A 21,106-nucleotide genomic window follows, 5' to 3' on the forward strand; every position below is an offset into this window, starting at 1 on the left:
CATTACTCTAGATTCAATTGAGAGAGATAGAGGCAAAATGTATTATGTAAACAACTGTTCTTTTATTCAATAACACAAGAGATACAGTAGCTGTGTACCCTGCTCCTAAGTAGATGTTAAAACAATCTTGGTGTTAAATTTACATCTTTGATTTATTTTGATTTTCTTAATTATGTTTTCATTTCAGTTGAAATCGTTTCAACAGAGGTCTCCAATAAATGATATGCTCTTTTACACTTTATTTTTGAGCTGTTGCTCCTACAGTACCTACACTATATCAACCTCTTGGCCACCCTCCTTCATTTTCATACATACCGTAGATTATACTGTAATAATAAGTGTCATCAATTTGATCTTTCATGTACAGCATTTCTAGTAAATGCTATGTACATATTCTGAGTAGTTTTCTGCATGAAGAAGCTACAAGTTCAAGAGGTAATACACTGGAGTGTAGTGGCACTGGGGAACATTAAGAATATCAGTCTGGACAGATTGCCTTATGTAGCAACATTTGAGGATAGGAGAGGTGACAATTTTACTGTTTATTTTCATTCTGCATTCATTTTTTGAGTTATAGTATCTATCCCCTTAGAGTTTCAGTTAACAGTGATTTCCTGTCATGTCTTCTTTCAAAATACAAATGAGTATTGCAGATTGCATTTTTTGAAAAATCAAGACTACAAAGTTACTTTCTCTGCCTCAGGACAAGAAAAGCAAACGTTTGGATAAAATGCTTTGTAATGAGGAAAATTGAAAATGTAATTGTCTATGTAATAGTTTAAATCTGTTCATAGCCTTGTTCTTGAGAAAAAAGAATGTCAACCTGATAGTCAAAAGTATTTTATTCAGGTCTGATACAGTGTGATATAATTCTTTAAATTATATTTAATTTAATTTAAATTAAAGAGTTTTCTTTAATTTCTGTAGAGGTCAGAATAAAAAGAAAGTTAAGATATACATCAAATACTTGACTGATTTAAGTATTGTATAACATTAATTCTAATAAATCAGTCAAGGCTTAAAACAAATACTGTATGTAGATATTTTTAAATGTTGTCAGTTCACTAAAGCTTTCATCTTAAGACACCAAATATACCTTCCTTTGAGGTTTGTAAGATTAGCCAAAAAAATCAATATGCTAGACATACTACAGTATATGATGACAGTGCATGTTTAATTGCCAAAACAAAATTGTGCCCTTTACCTTTAAATATATCTGAACATTGCCAAATGTATCATGAAGCTTGCAGTATTTCAGTCTGACTGGTCAGCAGAGGTGTCATTTGCAGTTTTAAAATACAACCCTGAAGCTGTAACTTAACCACAAGCACCATTTGGAATTTTCTAACTTAACAGGCTTTGACAATTACTCCAGCTGACCTTGTAAGTTTGATGTTCCATGTAATTTTAGATTTAGAACCTTTGAAATGAAGTAATTTTTCAGACATTTCACTTCCTTGAAAATTGACACAGATTAACCTAAAAATGATTACCAAAGTCAATATTTTTTTCCTGGACAATACAAATAAATTTTACACCTCTTTCCCAAGAGTGTCTGTCAGATGCAAGCTGCTGGACAGCTAATAATTCCAGCTCTTTATGTGAGGAGTGGTAGACATGAACACTATTCAGTGCCCTTCGTCTTTTCTGCCCCTAGGGTGTTGCCCTTAAAGCGAAAAATGTGAATTACAGGTCCTCCAGTGCTGTCACTTCTAAACCGGGGCAAACATAGTTCTGAGGACCAGGTCTGAAACAAATGAAAAAAAGCAAATTCACTGTATTTTTTTGAAAGCCATTCAGCAAGCTTAGTTCTCTGAAAAGCAAAGAGACTGATGGACAGAGGGAAAAAAATGATTATAAAGAAAAAGGGAATGAATTGTTTATTTTAAGCTTTCACTTTGAGTTTGGCTCCAATCCTTGATGACTCACATTTCCTACGATTTCATCATAAGTTAAAATGAAAGATAACACAGCATTGCATTGATGAAGAACCAATGAAAAAGGATAGGTGTCACTGATACTAATCAGCAATTTAGAAATTAATGTTTAGTTGAAAATTGGTTGAATTCAGAACTTGGGATACACTAATACAGTATTTACTTGCCTTAGTAAGCATTTTGAATTGTTCTTGGCATACTGTAGTACGTCAAGATGGTTAGGAATCAAGGATTTTTTACCCAAGACTTTCCTAAAGAGATTGTTTCCTACAAAGGATTTATTTAACCTGATGTTATGTTTTCTATGGCCAGAAAAAAACAGAGATTTTCTGGCAACTCTTGAAATCCACTTTAACATTTCTGTGAAAATCAATTCAGTTACCAAAGCAATGTGCCAAAATTATTCCATAGCTTCTCATATCTTGAACACCATGACATGTTAACAGAGATTTGACCTTATGAAAGAAATAGCACAGAGTGCATTCATGCAGTAATTACACAAATACTGAGACTTAAAATAATGCATAGGCACAGGCACTAAACAAAGCAATAAATTAAGGTGAAGTTGCACATTACAGCTTGTTTTGCAAAACACTTGAACTCAATGTTCACAACATCATCTAAAAGACCTGTTCACCTGGTAACTGTCTCTCACTCTATCTTGGGAAAGCGTATCTTATGTCTGCCTTACAGTATACAGCATATGGATCATTTATGAATCCAATCCCTGTCTGTCTTTTTATTTGCATAAAAGTGTAAAAAAAAGTGGTATCCTCACCTGCCTTTATCTGAAACATAATGGAGCAAAAAGTAAATCTCTAACTGGCCCCAATTAGTTGGAGTTTGTTGGATGAATACAAAGCATGTTAGGAAGTTAAGATGTGATGAGGCTCAAGAAAGTAGAATACGAAAATGTTTAGATTTCTACATAATAAAAGGAGAAAGGGTTACAAATTAGTGGATTTGGCCCATCTACTGTAAGTAGTTAAATTGTATCATGCTTTAACTAGCCATCAATCCTGTGAAAAAAAAAAGTGCAACTGCCAGGTGTCTGATTAATTCACCTGTCTCCAATTACCCTTTCCCTTTGATTCAATCTTATGCCTAGAAGAAGAAAAGATTAGCTGCCAATCAATATCCCACAAGTTGGCTATTCCACATGTGGTTTTACACCCCACCCAATTATTGTGTCAGTTTTGCAATTATTCAGGAATTCTTTACTTGTCACCTTCTTACAAACAGGTGTCTTCAAATATAATGTAAACCACAGTCTTAAAATAACGATTCCATGTGTCTTGGTTAACTCTGCATGTTTCTGCAGTGACTGTTTATTGAACATGCTTACACACATCACAAGCCCACTGTTTCTGCCTCAGTCCAGTTCAGCAAACAAAAGCTTTACTTTGTTAATGACATCGTTATGACTAGAGTTTTTTTTTGTTGAATAAGTATTCTGTATAGTTTTTAGAACAGAATGTTTTTCTGAAGTCTTTAAAAACAGAATTTTTGTCTAAAATGTTGTGCAATAAATGATTTAAATCATCTGAAAATGTTGCACTTCAGAAAAAAAAATCTTTTTAGCTTTTCTTTTGTACACAGCAGTTCTGCCTCTTCTTAAATCCCATCCAAATACTTATTACATATTCTGCATTTGAAGCTGGTTTTTATTTTTTAACAGTTTTCAATCTGGAATCCTCAGCGCCTCATAACTAAAATCAACCTTTTTGTATGTGATTTAGACATCATAAATCAAAGATTTAAATTCTTGTTTAATTGGTTGAATTTTTTTTACGATACTGAAATTGTTGATGACTTGAATTCTGGAGTCAGCATTTTACTAATCATAACCTTTTCATCCAGTTAACCTTTTTAATTCCCAACCCAATGGGTAATGATTTCATCTAAAGTGGTGTTCAGATATGAACTGACATTCAATGGCATATCGGGACTACAGCTGAGGAAGGTAGATAGTAATTCCTACGCTTTAATCAGACCTCTTTTCTAAAGAAATTGAGCACCTGTAATCTGTGTTCATGTTTTATTTAAAAGTTTGTTTATTTTCAAAGTGTTATCTCTTCAGTAGAAATAAGCTTTTTGAAACAGCAGTGTGTTTTCCATTGCAGCAGTACACTAATGACTGGAAGTGCTTCAGCTTTCAAACATTTATTTCACTGTGTGTGGTAGCACTTGAAGTAATGCAGAAACCTCTGGAGATGCAATTAATACAGGTTCTCTATCAAACTTCACTTTATACTGAAGTGTTTCATGATTGCAAATGTCTTCAGCACTTCCCAGTACCTAATACAGTAAAAGGACTGGTGCTGAAAGAGAGAAGGGGAGAAATAGTTCTTGCTTTGAACAGATCCCTTAGATTTCAATTAGAATATAGTCAAGAATGTCCTCACTGTAATGAATATCTTCATTGAAGTCACACTTTTTCAGACAAAAATAACTATTGGCAAAATAAACTTTTTAAATATTGGATTGGAATGGAAGATGTGTTAAAAATGAAACTGTGAAACTGTGAAGATTGGGAACTTCACTGCTTTAAAGGGTACAGACTGCTCTGTGGAGCTCAGGCATTATGTGAGCTACAATGACCTTGTGTTCTGAGGTGTCATTTAATATTTGGTGTAGGAATAGCACACTCAAGCTGTTTACTAGACACTAGACACTGACCCTGAAGTGACAAATGCTGCAGAGTTCTATGGAAACAAACAATTCTTAGTCACCATAAAATAAGTTCACAGGGTCTTTTGTGGCATATTTCACCCTGGTAGATCATGCTGAAATATGAAACAGACAAATCAGCCATGCTGTTTCTTTTAAGGTTGTATTGACATCATAGTACCAGTAAGTGCTTACATGGGTTCAGAACGATAAGAAAACAGGACATCTCTTACTTTTATTGCAAAAGCCAAGTGTTAAGATCACTAAATAACATAGTTAACTTTAACCATAAGGATGATAACTCCACAGAATTGTATTTGGTGTATTTCAGGCCCTTCCAAATGCTACAGAATTCCAAACAAGTCTAGGGTGAAGGACCATGCCCAAATCATACCATATGTTTAAACTGTGTTCAATTAATTATGAACGACTAGAGCAACAAAGACTTATACAGAAGAAAACATCTGTAAGACCTTTCAAATGGAACAGGGGATGATTAGAACAGGTTGTTTGCATCCAGGGTTACTCTCATGTACAGTACCTGTAATAATACAGCCAATGAATGCCTTGGTAGTAGTCCCATATTCTGGTGCTAGGGGGTCCATTATTCTTATGATAAAACTGAATGGATGACAGCATGATTCAAATCAAAACCAGTGAAAAAATGTCCATTACTAAACAGAACCTTCAGTTCTCAATAGCTAAATGTTTTTTTTTCCACTGTGGCCCTGTCACATTCAATACAATTTAGCATACTGCATACAAAGCCTAAACAGAATAATGCCCTTATATTTAAAATTATACTCTTTTTCTTCCACTTCCATTTTCACAGCATGTGTGCAAAGAAACATACTGTGATAAGCTGCTGAATGAATAAGTGCTCATTTAAATATATATATATTTCCTGTTGTTTTCCCCCAAAAGGTATGGATGTGGTAGGTACCATTCATGCAAATAGTTTTCACTTCTTGTCTTTGTTTCTGTTCTCGTTCTCTGAATGTTCCTTTGATTATATGTGATGAACATTGACGCCCACTTCAACAGAACTGCCAAGACTTCTCATTGACACTAATCTCATAAACGCAGTAGGCTACTTCTAGCTCATTTTTACTGCCTACAAATTGAGTCCTTTATCACATATTTAAAGGGTATAATTAGAGTCAAACAAAAATTAAACATAATCTAACCCAAACCACTGTTTAGAAGGTATTAGGTCTTTGTATAATAATGGTTTACTCCAAAACAACTGCAAAATGTCACAATACCACACTACTAATATCAAAATCAGTCATCCCAGTACAGCCTCCTATAGAAAAGTTTGTACTGAAAGACGTGGCCCTGGTGTGTTTAAATGCTTGGTTAATGTGGCATCTGTGGAATTGCAAAAAAGTCTACGCAAAAACACCAGCACAGAGCTATGAGGGCAAAGTAGTCTATTGCAGGTTAACATTTTGTGTCCACTTTCTGGATTAAAAATACATATCCTTACCTTTGTAGTGTATGCATATGCAGATCCATATAAAACCATTAAATAAAAAGATCAGTGCATAAAATAGTGGTAGTTAATTTACATAGTGTACTGCATTTAGACAATGCAATGAAAATGATTGTGGAGAGCTCAAAAATAAACTGAATGTGATCTTGTTACATATCCAAAATGATTAAGCAGTTCATATCTGCTTGGTTTATGGACCATATCTGGAGACATGTTTGCTAATTGCATCTTCTTTTACTGGTTTATCAAAAGAATTGGAGAGAAGAGCTGGAACTAGTGTAGTCTCAGGTGCTCTGTCCCTGATTGTTCTGTATAATTCTTCAAACAGGTCATCTACATATATTACAATTTGAATTAGTGAAACTGCCAGAGCTTCTCCTTTATTGACTCCGCAATAAAATAATTAATGTGTAATGAATGAATTCCAGTGAAGTCTAAGATATGTCCTGATTATCTCATTGATCTGTGGTCCATTGTGTTTTATTGTGCTTCATTGGATTGGAGATCAGTGAGATCATCAGGATATAACATTTCAAATACATATGAAAATGTGCAAATACACAACAGTGATGCACTGATTCTCTTCTGTCTGAAGCTTTTGCCCCAGAATGAACCGCATTTGGAGGAAGGGGGGCACGCCTTCAGAGCTCCCTACCCTTTATTGTACAGGATGATATCTCCTCTTTGTCTTAAGTTGAAACCACTTTCTTGTCTCAGGCTCTTTCTTAACCTGTTACCTTTATTACATTGTGATATGTTCTAATTACTGATCTGACATATGACAATTTCTCTCACCACACTTAATTACATTTACAATATGACCTTATTTATACTTCTAGTGTTATGAATTTACTGTCGATGTACTGTAATCTGCCCAGTTTTAACCAAACCTTTTACATACAGTAGTTTGTTAATGAGAGGCGCTTTACATGAAATGTACATAATTAATTCTCTGTAGATACTGTGTTAGTTATTTTCAAATTAAATTCTCACTAGACTTTCATCTTTGTTCAATGATTAGTACAGTAAATGCTTATATTTTACTTATAAGACTTGAGAGGTTTGTTTTCACAAATGAACTTATCTTGTGTAAACTTTACCTTTTCAGTTACCCAGTAGTCCTATTAAATTTATTAAAACAAAATATTAAACCAAAAATTATTAAACATGATCAAACTTGCTGATTGTTTTTCAGATGATGTGGAAGCCGAACTACTGTAGCAATCTTTTACATTTCACACATGGACTTGTTCAATGCAAGAGGCATAAATTCTCTATCATTCTCTATCAATAAGATTAGTCTGTGTTATAATTTTCAAAAGCCTCTAATAATTCACATATCTTCAGTTAATAAAGCTTAAAAGATTTTAAAAAAAATTATCAATAAATCTCTGAGACAGACTCCAAAACAAGGTTTCAAGGTTATTGTATATATTATTTGTAATGCTTTTTTAACATACTCTTTCCTTTTTTCATTCTTAAGCCATGATCCATTGTTAGCTGACATTTTGCTGTAAGAGCAAAATTCCTTTCACCATTGCTGGAGGAGAAATGTTTATTGTGATTGCCTTCTTATTTTTTTCTAAGGAAGCAATAAAATAGGAATTTAAAACTGACTTGCTGAAGAAGTGCTTTTTTACTTACATGGTCTGTGTGTGTGTCAAGTGAATAAGTTACCTTAAGATAGATGGGTACAGGTTTTATTTGTTAATTTAATTGAATTTGTTAGTTGTATGCTCCTGAAAATGTGAATTGCAGCAGTGGGTTTTGTGTTTGTTTTTGTTTGAACAATTTTTCTACGTGAAGTAAGAAGATGTGTTAAATAATTTCAAGAAAATATTTTTTTGCAATTTCAAACAACTAAAAATCCATAATGTTTGGGCTAAAAGTTCAAGAGATTTTCACATTTGTTCAGGGCATTGAGTAAAACAGCACCAACTGTCAAGCTGTCAAGTTGTTTTATGTTTAGGGACTGAGTAATAAAACATGAAATAAAAATGGATAATTAGCAAACCAGGCATCTACAGCTCTCATCAACACATAATACTCAAAATAGCCAGATAACATTCATGAAATGGCTGAAAAAGTAGGATTAGTTATCCTTACTAATTTATCTATATGTATTGCTATTTCCATTAATTGCAGTGTATGCTGAATAAAATTACTTACATGATTTATAATAGACAAAGTTCCATACTGGCTGTGCTTGTGTACTGTGCCACTGTATCAGTTTGTCAAGAAAACCCTGCCACAATATTTCTCCTTTTTCAGCTTCCAAAATTAAATCATAAAACATAAATTTAGATGGCTCAATCTTTCAGTTTCCCATGGAAATCCACGGTCCTGCTTCCTGTACCTAAGTACTTATGGTTGTTCAATCACAAGTTGTTTTTAGTTTTTAATGTGAACCTTGCACATATTCACGGGAAATGTAGTTAAAAACGAGCATGTCAAAACTTTCTAAAAAAACCTTTGAAGGATTATATATCCTGTAACCTATATATGCTATAACCTTTGAAGGATATATGGAATGCTGTTTTGAACCTTATTTTTTTATTTTCAGCAACTGCTATCAGCTTTAAAAATATATTATATTTTATTCATATAACATTTGGAAATGTTATAATATTTTTGTTATTTTTATTTACAGCTACCAAAAGTTCATCTATTGGAAATAGGCTTCTAGTACATGAATGTTACAGTACTGTACTTTAAAGAATCATACATAATGGTCAAATGCAAGGTCTTTCAATCGAATGGATCCAAGCTCCACTCATTGCCGAAAAATACCTGCTAGCCCCATTACATTTTAAAACAGTATCACAATCGTAATACCTCCGCTTAAGGGCGCTCTGGCCCTTTCACATTTTGCTGATTCTGTGCACCTGCCCTCAATCCTACTGTAGATTAAGCCGGCCCAGGGACGCCAAATAATGTAGGGAAAACCGGTTCAGGGACGCCAAATATGTAATCATAGTGGCTCTCTGAAGGCACCAGTTCTGTAGGGTTTGGGCATTTACTGAGACAATTATTAATTGTAGCAGTAAATCACAAAGTTGATTCTTTTGATGGCTTTAGAATCCAACCATGCGACATAACTCAAACAACGCACACACACAGGTACTAACACACGAGGATACATTTATTAATACATAGAATATGCATGTAAACCTAACAGATCTTATCGAGAGGGTTATCAGAATACAAAAGATATATATTCAATCAGTTACAAAGTGTTACACATATCAAGAGGACATACGTTCAGTATATCATTCATTAAGACCGTTTCGTAAAGTGAACTTGGTTACAACTTCTACATTAGATACTCAAACAAGTACATAACTCTTAGGAATTAAATTGATATCAACTGGTTGGGATAACAATTGAATTCTCGAGCTGTAATGCATTGAAGTTGAATACTCATCCAATCTTTGGGGATTCAGATCTCCTGCGGGCACAAAGAAACAGTTGCAGGCTGTTGCTGTCCAATCCGTGCTCTCTGGCTCCGTGCCAGGCTGTGCTGTGCGGCTTGCGATGGTGCGCTGCTGATGCTCACTGTTGGCTTTAACTAGCAAAGTTTGTGCACAGGAGAAAAGATGACTGTGGGTCCCAGCAAGTCAGGAAGAGGACCGGTTCGTTCCTGATGAAGAGCTAGTTCTGAATAGTAATTCAGCTGTCCACAGTTCCGACCTGTTCACGAGGCCTGCTGCTGGTTACTCTCTGGCAACCTCCACTCTAGACTCTTAGAACAAAGGAAAGTTCTGGCACTCGGACACACTGGCCGTTCCGTGGTTGTCCGGGCTGAGTCTCAGGATGGTCAGGAGGCGCGCTGCGAGAATGTCCTGCCCTTGGGAGCCTTCTGCTCCTGGGCCGTCCTGCCCTGGAATTCTCCTTTGAATTCCCTTTAGAATTGTTGAATCTGAATCTGAATCTGAATCTGAATCTCCCAGGCTCTCTGTGTTGCCTGTTTTTACCTGGAGGAACTTCAGCTCATTGATTGGCTGAAAGTTCCATGGGCATCAGAGTCCCACGTGGGTTACTCGGCCCTACCAGTCCCTGATTGGTTGATCAAGGTGAGATATGAGTCACTTAGTCCTGACACTTAGTAATGCAGTCCAGATGTCCAACTGGCACTCCCTAGACAGAGAGGCGCCAATACATGACCATTGATCATGATAGCCAGGCTTAGCTAAGTGCATCCCCCTTTGGGAGCTGTCCTTATCAAAAGAAAACATCTTGCATGAATAGTTTCTCTGTGGCTGCACCACAGAGATGAACAGAGAAATGGGGCCTCATTTGGGAAGCTCAGAAACACTTAATTCTGCCTTATTATTAAGCCTCGCCGCTACACTACCATCAAGTCGTGCTACGTTGAGGGCATAGGCCTCCTATTGGCTTCCTGACCCTGCTGAGTCCGGGGCTCAGAGCGCCTGGCCTCATCATCCTATTTTTATTTCCCTGTCCCTGTACGGGATCCCGTTCTGGTTTTTAACTTTGTCTTGTTTTCATCGTGGATGGATCACTCTGATTAGGACCTTGGACTCTGCCCCGGATTTCCCCCTGGACTCCCTTGGACTTGTTTGCCATGGCCACGCCCCCCGTGCACCAGCTCACTGTCATCACAGCCACGTTTGTCAACCTGCCCTGATCCTCGTCGTCTCCTCCCCGTTGTCCTGCTCTACTCACTTTCGGATTATACCGTCTGCATAGGGTCCAGTACTACACAATGTGACAAACAGTAGCTACAGTAGGCTATATATTTTATGTTTATATAACATATAAAATATGTTACATATTGAAATAAATGTATTTTTAGTATTAAACTAGGAAAAGACAGATTAAATGAGTTTAATACAGTTTCAGTAAGATTGCAACACAAGTGCCACTTATCCTTTTGTTTTGAGCAGCAAAGGGATGAAAGTACAGTAGCATGCCAGACAGAATTGTAGCACACTGCGGTGTACTTTACACTGGCACAAATGTTGATTGTCATTCTAAATGGCGGCATCTGTATGTGGGGAAATAATTAAACAGGCAAACAGAATGTTAGGAAATAATAGTTAAAATAATTTAAGATTTCTTGTTGAATATAAGAATTCTGTGTAGAATTTAAATCAGTGCTATGCCAAAATTATTAAATTAACTGGTTAGTCCTCATTTAGATCATTGTGTACAGGTAGTTTTTGTAACCATGTTACAAAAAGTTACAGTTACTCTTGTAGAGGCGAGGCTTAATAATAATGCAGAATTAAGTGTTTCTGAGCCTTCCCAAATGAGGCCCCATTTCTCTGTTCATCTCTGTGGTGCAGCCACAGAGAAACCATTCATGCAAGATGTTTTCTTTTGATAAGGACAGCTCCCACAGGGGGATGCACTTAGCTAAGCCTGGCTATCATGATCAATGGTTATCCATTGGCGCCTATCTGTCTAGGGAGTGCGAGTTGGACATCTGGACTGCATTACTAAGTGTCAGGACTAAGTGACTCATATCTCACCTTGATCAACCAATCAGGGACTGGTAGGGCCGAGTAACCCACGTGGGACTCTGATGCCCATGGAACTTTCAGCCAATCAATGAGCTGAAGTTCCTCCAGGTAAAAACAGGCAACACAGAGAGCTTGGGAGATTCAGATTCAGATTCAGATTCAGATTCAACAAGATTCTGTGAGAATTCCAGGGCAGGACGGCCCAGGAGCAGAAGGCTCCCAAGGGCAGGACATTCTCGCAGTGCGCCTCCTGACCATCCTGAGACTCAGCCCGGACAACCACGGAACGGCCAGTGTGTCCGAGTGCCAGAACTTTCCTTTGTTCTAAGAGTCTAGAGTTGAGGTTGCCAGAGAGTAACCAGCAGCAGGCCTCGTGAACAGGTCGGAACTGTGGACAGCTGAATTACTATTCAGAACTAGCTCTTCATCAGGAACGAACCGGTCCTCTTCCTGACTTGCTGGGACCCACAGTCATCTTTTCTCCTGTGCACAAACTTTGCTAGTTAAAGCCAACACTAACTAGCCGGTCAGTGAGCATCTGCAGCGCACCGTCGCAAGCCGCACAGCACAGCCTGGCACGGAGCCAGAGAGCGCGGATTGGACAGCAACAGCCTGCAACTGTTTCTTTGTGCCCGCAGGAGATCTGAATCCCCAGAGATTGGATGAGTATTCAACTTCAATGCATTACAGCTCGAGAATTCAATTGTTATCCCAACCAGTTGATATCAATTTAATTCCTAAGAGTTATGTACTTGTTTGAGTATCTAATGTAGAAGTTGTAACCAAGTTCACTTTACGAAACGGTCTTAATGAATGATATACTGAACGTATGTCCTCTTGATATGTGTAACACTTTGTAACTGATTGAATATATATCTTTTGTATTCTGATAACCCTCTCGATAAGATCTGTTAGTTTTTCATGCATATTCTATGTATTAATAAATGTATCCTCGTGTATTAGTACCTGTGTGTGCGCGTTGTTTGAGTTATATCGCATGGTTGGATTCTAAAGCCATCAAAAGAATCAACTTTGTGATTTACTGCTACAATTAATAATTGTCTCAGTAAATGCCCAAACCCTACAGAACTGGTGCCTTCAGAGAGCCACTATGATTACATATTTGGCGTCCCTGAGTCGGCTTAATCTACACTCTAAATTATATTGTAGAGAGAAAAGGTCCAGATACAAATACACAGTTTAAAAGAATGTCATTCCTCACAGGATAATCAGGTTACAAGAACTGATATTTTCTAGTCTTCAACAAGTCTATGAGGGGTCAATCCAATTCCTCAAAGGCATTGACAAATCAAAGCAATAGACACACTCAAAATCAACAGTGAAACACAAACCAATGACAAAACTGGATTGCACCACTGGAACTGCATTTAAAACATATAACAGGAGACACATACTGTATTTGCACAGGGGATTATTAGAGTCCTGGAGAACAACCTACCCAGCCATGCTGTTGAAAGTGATTCCCTAGTGTCCTTCATGAAATAGCTGGTCTCAATTAATCTGCAGATCAATTAATCACTTGCAACTAAATGGCCTACCTGGGTCAGATGGCTTCCTTTATTTGTAACCTTTCTTATATTATAAGGTCCATGTGCAACAATGAAGCATATTGCTTGTTTTACTAACTTATGAAATTACAGAAACAGACCTGATTTTGTGAAGGTAATATATTTAGTTTGATGTGTCCTGGGATTGTAATGTAAATTTAGGCCACCAATTACTTTAAACTTTAAAAATTGGTTCAATACAAATAGAATTCAGGTACAGAATGGACTAAAATGTTACTTGAACTTGCTATTTGGCTCCCTGTTGTGAAAAAAATTGGTTTGGTGTCATGCTACCATATTTTGACATTGACCCATAATCACAGTCTCCTTTTGACATTGTAAAATACTGTAAGTGTTGTGTTAGGGAAAATGTTACTTTTACAACTTTGTATCAGCATGAAAGTTAAGTAATGATTTATTCCACATTAGCTGGGGGCAAACAGCATTTGCAGAGTTTGAAAATATCCCTGAGGGGGTTCTGTTTAATAATTTCTTCAGGAATTCACAGTAAGTGTTCCTTTCCATTGCAGAGCAGTTTCCATTTTAGTTAGTTCATAAATGATGTTCAACAACAGTGCTCATTCACTTCATCTTTCTGTTTCTTTCTTTCTGTGACTCAACTGTACAAATCAAGTTATTTATGGGGGCCCTATGCCCGTGTTAATTCGTTAGAATGGGGGAGTTGTGGATTGGGTCTATTTTGTTTAATTGGATGATTTGATTTAATTGTTTGATATGTTAGGCACTTATTATTTCCAACTTTGATCTGACATCAAAGGTAAACTTATGGATTCACATCTACTGTGTGCAGTATTAGTATTAGTGTATTTGTACTGTAAGTATTTTTATAAGAACACACAGTAACATTGCAAATGAGAGTCATTAGTCATATATTAAATAGGAAGATGGCTACACTGGATGGAGCTGTCTGGGCAAATGACTTAAAAGGAAGAGTGGATATTGATAATTGAATGAATACCTGCTGGTCGGAGCAATGGTATTTGCCACATGAAAGTACAAATATAGAGGCAGTGCATTGCAACAGCACCTCTATATAAGACAGAACTTCTCTATTAAAGTAAAAGTGAATAAACAATGCAGATTTTAAATAAACATTTTATGGGGTGCAAAGAAATAACAGTTGATACAACTGGATGATCTTCAACTCAGTGGTCTTTGCACATTATTCTTCATTGTTCTTCCCCAAGGGTGTCAAATTGCTAGACTTTTGCTAGTCAGGGCCAGATTATGTTGAGAGGTTTTTTTCTGATTTTGCATTCACCTTTTTATTTGAATGCTGTCTTCCATGGTGTTCATCCCTTCTCTTTTTGGAAAATTTGGGAATAAACACCTTGGCAAGTGGTATGATAGATTGTCTTTGTATATTTTTTAAATCTGCAAGCATGCTACAGTATAATCTTTTGGATATACTGGATATTTTCCCTCCATCTTTTTCAGTTATTTTTTCTCCATGAGACGTAGAGATTCCATTAATACCTTCCATTAAATAATGTGTGTAATAAGCAGAACAATAAGACAGGTCTCTTGATTATGCACTCGCCTCATATCAAAATATTACATTTTTATACCACTGGTGATCAGTGCATCTGGGCTAAGAGCATACGTCAGGTAGTTTAGGACATTTTTCTGATACTGCTTAAAAAAATTTCAGGATTGCCTTTAAATCCTTGACCATGAGCTGATTCACTTTAACTTTATCCAGTGAACGTAGTGAACCTATTTGACTACTCAGAGTCATGCAATTGCCACCTGGGGTGTGATGATCAGTGAGGGGAAGGGTGGAGGGTGCTTAATATATAATGTTATTTGCTGTATTTATTCCACCAACAATTCTTGTACATAAGGAGACATAGAATAATATAACTACTGGCATTGGAATTATCTCTTCTCATACACAGTAGTTGTTTGTAATCAGTTGTCTACTGAATCCCAGTGAATCAGCAGGTCTATTATTTTCTCATTCTTTCATTTAGGCACTGTTTCATTATATTGTGCACTTGTATTTACCCCTTTTAGCAAGATTGTTGACAGCCACTTTTCCAGTTCTTTTTATCCATGTGCTATAAATACATCATTACAAATACAGAAAACATCATCTTTGACAGTATATTCAAATGGGAAAAGATAAAATTTAAGAAAGAGTGATGGTAAAATAATTTGTTAAAATATAACAATGTGTTTGAGATTTGTGTTACAATATGTTGTGTTACTTCTAAAACTTTATGGCAAATTGTATGTTAATTACACGTCTTTTATATGTACAGTACCTGAGTACTTATGCCGTAGGTTGGAGCAAGATTTCAAGCTGCTACTGGCCCATTTTAGGCCACATTTCTCTCTGTCCTTTCCAAGCCTGAAGAAAATGTAAAATATTTTATGTTCCTGGGGGGTACAGGGTTTGAGAAGACGCCTCAGCCTTAGTTATTTGACTTTTTAATGCTTCGCTGTCCAGGGTTATTCATCACGTTCTTCACCTTCTGACCTTCATCTCTAACCCAGAACAAATGTCTCTGGATTGGATCCATGCCTTTTTATACACTGAAGTAGCAGTACTGAAAGACACGCTTTCCCTGTCTTTGATTTTCGTCTCTGCCTGGTAAATTGAATTTCATTCTTAGTTAAATCTTTCACTTGCACATGTTTTCTGCAGCCTTCCCAAATATATCTAGCTCCAGTAGCTACCTACAAGATACTTTGTTCTTGGCAGCATTCAGCTATTTGGGAAGAAACCCCATAGCCCATACTTTATGCTTTCCAGATTACTGTTTCTAGTCACTCATGGTAATTATTGTTTTCCCTCATGACTCAGTAGCTGTTACACACACTGTTTGGAATAAAATGACTTGGGATTGTTTGTCAGTCCGTCCTTGAAATGAACCGTTGCTTAAAAACTGAAAATGCAGGTAAGGTGTACTTACGTACAGTATCAATCAATCCATCCATCTATAACACTGAATGCTGTAAAGCTCAGTATTTTTCCTAAAGAAGACCCAAACTGACATATACTGTATATAAATATATAAACAAATATATTGTACACAGTTATCTCTGAAATACGGTCTTCCCATATTTTTAAATGGTGTTTTTTTACAGAAATTCCTTCATGAGAGATTTAGCATTGATACATTTGAATTTAGCCATACATTTCTCGGCAGATAATTGAGCATCTAAAGAAATCACTGATAATTGCAACAGATTCATACAGGTATAAAAAACAATCTGTTCTGCTATTTTTTACATTTTATTTGGCAGGATACAAAATTAAATTAATAATTTTGATTAACATCTTTAACTGGATCAGCTGGTCAGCAGGGAGAAAACTGTGTAAAGTACAGGCTAGTAGCATGTAGCCACAATTGGAAGCAATAAAGTGACAATTACTTTGCACTAGGTTGTAGAGGGTGTCTTGTGGCATGTGTACCCAAGCAATCACACTTGGAGCTTCCCATGGATCTTGATGAGATGTTAGATCATGCGCTATCATTGAAGGACTGTTCTTGGACTTCAATGATGTGCTTACGTCTTGCCATGCTAAAAAATGCTGTCTGTGTGCACCCCAGACAGTGGGAGACATTGTGTAGACACACCTCCAACATTGAGGTGGCACTTGAAGTGAGGGTTAAATTCAACTATGTGATACAAATTTCCAACTTGCCAGAAAAAAAGGAATGAGGACTGTAAGACTCAGACAGATAGCAGAAGAAACAATCTCCAGAGGAGCTCATAGAAACTGTAAGATTACCAGATATGGGCCTCATCCTCTTATCTACCTTAAGAAGTATACAGTAGCTTTAGCACAAAATGAGATAAACAAGTAATGTACTGTATGTAAGCAGTAGAGAATTTATTTTCTATAGTTATCGTGCTGTGGTAGCTCCAATGAGTTGTAAAACTTTCAGGTCTGGAGGTGGTTTGCTAAGATGAAGCTTAGCTGGTGAAAGCCAGTTCAGCTGCTTTTACAAACCCCTTCTGTGAATACAATTTTTCATATTCCTTTGTCCAGGGATGGGGGACATTTTCCTCCACTACAGACACCGATGGCACAGGTGTTACTCATTTGATAAGTGAGATGTTGGCTCCTGTATTCTTATTTTTTCATTTTCACCAGACTTGACATTCAACACATTAAACCACTTCATTACCTACGCTTAATCAACCCTCTCACATGAGGGTTCTCTCTTTCTCTAATGAGGTTATTTAGTGTCTTTGCAACAAATCTGTTTGAATATATCACATTCAGTCATGTATCGTCCATTATTCAAAATGGCACCAAACATTTAAGCAATGTCCAAAATATACAAGTAATAGGTTTATTCCATGCTGAAAGGAAAAGGAAAACACAACGTTTCGGCCGTGGAGCCTTCTTCAGGTGTGAGGAAGACCTGAAGAAGGGTCCATGGCCGAAACGTTGTGTTTTCTTTCTTTTCTTTTCAGCATGGAATAAACCTATTACCTGTTCCTTTGCAGCCTATCCATGCTGACACAGCTACCCACCTGAATATCCAAAACATGCACTGTACATGTTGTTGTTTAAAAAAATGCATACAGTATGTAAATAGTGTGAAAAGCTTTTTATGATGCTCATTTTACTGTATTTGGACATTTGTTTAGGTATTCTGATTTACGCCAGAATTCATTTTCACATTGCATTAATTATGCTCATAAATGCCCTATGGTTATTTTATTAGTTTTTTTATTGTAATCTCTGTAAGATGGATGTGGAAAGGTCAAATTAGCTGTAACACAGGTGTCTACAAGCATTAAATGTGTCTAATGTTGAGTTTATTATGCATCTGTTTAGGACATTGTGGAAACAATTAGTCTTTCTGCTTCTCATTTGTATTACAGATCTATTTGTTTATTAAAAAGCTTTTGAGATTCTTTGTCTTGGAATAATGTAACGTAGACTGACATGAACACATACATTTCGATTTAAGAATGCCCTTTTAAGATCATATTAGAACTCTTAAACTGCTAAAGGAGCCTTATTATTAGGTCATTGTTCATTTTATTTTTTAATTGACACCTTTTTGTGTCCTTTTCAGGTGGCATTTGTATTGCTCAGTCTCTAAAAATCCCACATGAACACAAGCAGTCAGATTTCGATAAAATCATCAGGAACCTTCTGGAAACACGCCATGCCAGGACGGTGGTCATCTTTGCTAATGATGAAGATATAAGGTAAGTACAGTAAACACCATGTTACCACTGAGATAAAAGAGATATACTGTGAGATATGCAGATGAGGCTCTGTTGTAATATTCACAGTGTCATTTGTATCTTTTTGTTAACATGGAAAAAAACATAGTGAGAGAGATTAAAATATACCTAATGATATTGGTACATACTGTACAAATATTCACGTTTTTAATACTCTTTAGAAAACAAAAAGATTGACAGTAGTTTTAAAGGTTTTAAAAATGCCTGAAAAAGAATTTTTAAAAAAACCCTCATTGATAGAAACCTTATGTGTATTTGTGATTTCATTAGATTTGAGATGTTTCTTAAAATATAGGCTCTAGAAAGAAAAAAAAATCCCAATCTCAATCTTGTCTCAATCATGTTTTACCATAGAGGTAGAAAAAAGAAAGTTTTGTAGTTGCATTTTTTGGCTGTCACCTCAATTGGATCTCAGTATTTTCTGGTTTTGGTAAATTAATATGGTAAGCTTTGTGGTTGGTGCTCTTTAAAAGTAGGCTAAGACTAAGGAATTTGTTTCACTTGTCAGTACGGTATATAGTTTGAAACACCAGGACATCCGGTGGAGGAAAAGGGATGGTAAATGAACAATTTTTTCCCAAGATCCTCACAGAAATAATTAACTAAATAGAAAGAACTATCCACGAAGAGTCTTGCATTCCATTTTATGTAGAGATCACAACTATGCAAACTCCCCCCAGAATGACAGCTGCCCTATTACAACATAATAAATAAGATTATTAGAAGAGATTCTGAATTACCAAAAGTTATGTTCACCATTCTTCTATAATGTTCAGGACAAATCAACTCAACAAATCAAAATGGGATTTTCTGTGTTAACAGAAATAGTGGCTTAATTGCAAACCTAATAAATGAGACTTAATTAAAACCAACTTACTAAGGATTAATGAGACAAAAACAACATGGTACATGTTCTGAAATTCAGAAATGTATTAGTGCATGATAAATACGGCACTCATTTGGTCTTTAATGATGTCAACTAGACATCACACTGAGGGATTCATTAATGAGAGGATGTTCAATTCACTAGCAAGCTTTTGTGTGTTCTGACAGTATTCCAGTAAAAGCTTGCTACATTCCAGGATGTTTATGGATTGTGGTTCTGCTTTATACTACATCCATTATATTGGGAAACACCTATTATTAATTCTAGCTTGTTATTGGCTTCCTCAGTGTATTAAGGGCTGGTCCACTGTTGGTTCTAATCAACGTCTTGAGAAAATGTGACATAGCCAAGTAGACAATCGAAAGCGTCTCTAGGGATGTTTACCCAGAGTTAAAGGGGATTATGGGAATGAGGTGTTTGCTGAATATTGAGGTTTCTGGACAGTTTCCCTTAAGTCGTTTTCTTGACTGATGTATTTCACTTCAAAGAAGGCTATGCATTTAAATGGCATAATTAGTCCCTCATGTGTCTATCACCATCAATTCAAAAAACGAAATTTGTTTAATTTGCTGAGTGATAATTAGGTTACATGACAAAACTGCATAACTGAATTCTGGACAAATCTGTGTCAATATATATATAATATATTAATAAGCAACACACTCTGGTAATTATTCTGCAACTTAACCTTGTTTTATTAAAAGGTGTCTGTGAGATAATACACGCACAGGCACTTGTGCAGTTTCAAGTTTCTTTGAGCTGAGATTTGCTGGTCAAGAATGCACATGAAGGAAACATCTGTATTTGGAATACTACTAGGAATGAGACATTTGCGTAACATTGAGAGCATTGAATATGATTGAAATAGCTATTGTTGATGGGGAATCTGTCACTATGTGCTTCAGTGCATTTTGGGATTGCTCTGCAGGGGGATTCTCAATGCCAGTAAAAGAGCAAACCAAGTGGGTCATTTCCTGTGGATTGGATCAGACAGCTGGGGAGCCAAATACAGTCCCATTCATCAACTTGAGGATGCCGCTGTAGGGGCTGTGACAATCCTGCCAAAAAGAGCCACAATTGAAGGTAACGTTGTTATCTTGTATTTCTGTAGCAGCACCCCGCTACCCTTGAAAATGTTGCTTTTTTTCCCCAAACTTCCTTTGTGCTTTTGAGATCTGTGTGATAAAGTGCTTTTCTGTGCGCTTCATAGGGACCCAGGGACATGAGGGGTGCTGGTGTTAGAAATGTAAGCTTTGCTTCTCTAGAATGAGAGAGGTAAAAGGGGCATACAGTAAGCAGTGATATTTCGAACTCTTCTACTATATAATGGGCAGCCACCGATAATTTAAAGGGCAAGAGTAAATGCTCCCAGATCATGCAAATGTGCTTTTCTTGACAAGATGTGCTATCCAATTTTAATATATTTGTAGGTATTATGATGCAAAGATCAATACTGTACTGTACATGCATTGTGCTGGGCAGCGCAGGAACAGAATCAGACTTTTGCTTTGATGATGAAACACCATGTCACCTGTCACGCAGTAATGTTTATATATCAACGTGCAGTGGGGGGTGTTCAATGGTTTCAGTAGCATGGCAAAGATGCAGAAATGTAGGCCTCCAGCATAGTAAATGAACTCTTATAGTCAGTAACCTTGAGTTGGATTAATTAGGCAGGCTGTGACTCTCAAGGCTAGGCGATTAAGTGGACTCCCTGTGATGTTTGATGTTGCTTTTTGGAAGCTATTTTTTTATCACTAATCATTTACATATTAATTTGAATTTGCTGTTTGTGGGGATTGTGCAGAATATTAAGAAATTGC

General features: G+C 36.5%; 1 protein-coding gene across 1 annotated transcript in view; it reads left to right on the forward strand.

Moving 5' to 3' along the window:
* Positions 1-21,106, forward strand: part of grm7 (glutamate metabotropic receptor 7) — a 239,051-nt gene that overhangs the window by 104,286 nt on the left and 113,659 nt on the right. The window contains exons 3-4 of the mRNA XM_015347912.2: positions 18,223-18,358; positions 20,212-20,366. Of these exons, the coding sequence (XP_015203398.1) occupies positions 18,223-18,358; positions 20,212-20,366 (291 nt within the window). The remainder of the gene's footprint in view (positions 1-18,222; positions 18,359-20,211; positions 20,367-21,106) is intronic.

This window comes from Lepisosteus oculatus, chromosome 4 (assembly GCF_040954835.1).
Source record: "Lepisosteus oculatus isolate fLepOcu1 chromosome 4, fLepOcu1.hap2, whole genome shotgun sequence".
Lineage (NCBI taxonomy): Eukaryota > Metazoa > Chordata > Actinopteri > Semionotiformes > Lepisosteidae > Lepisosteus > Lepisosteus oculatus.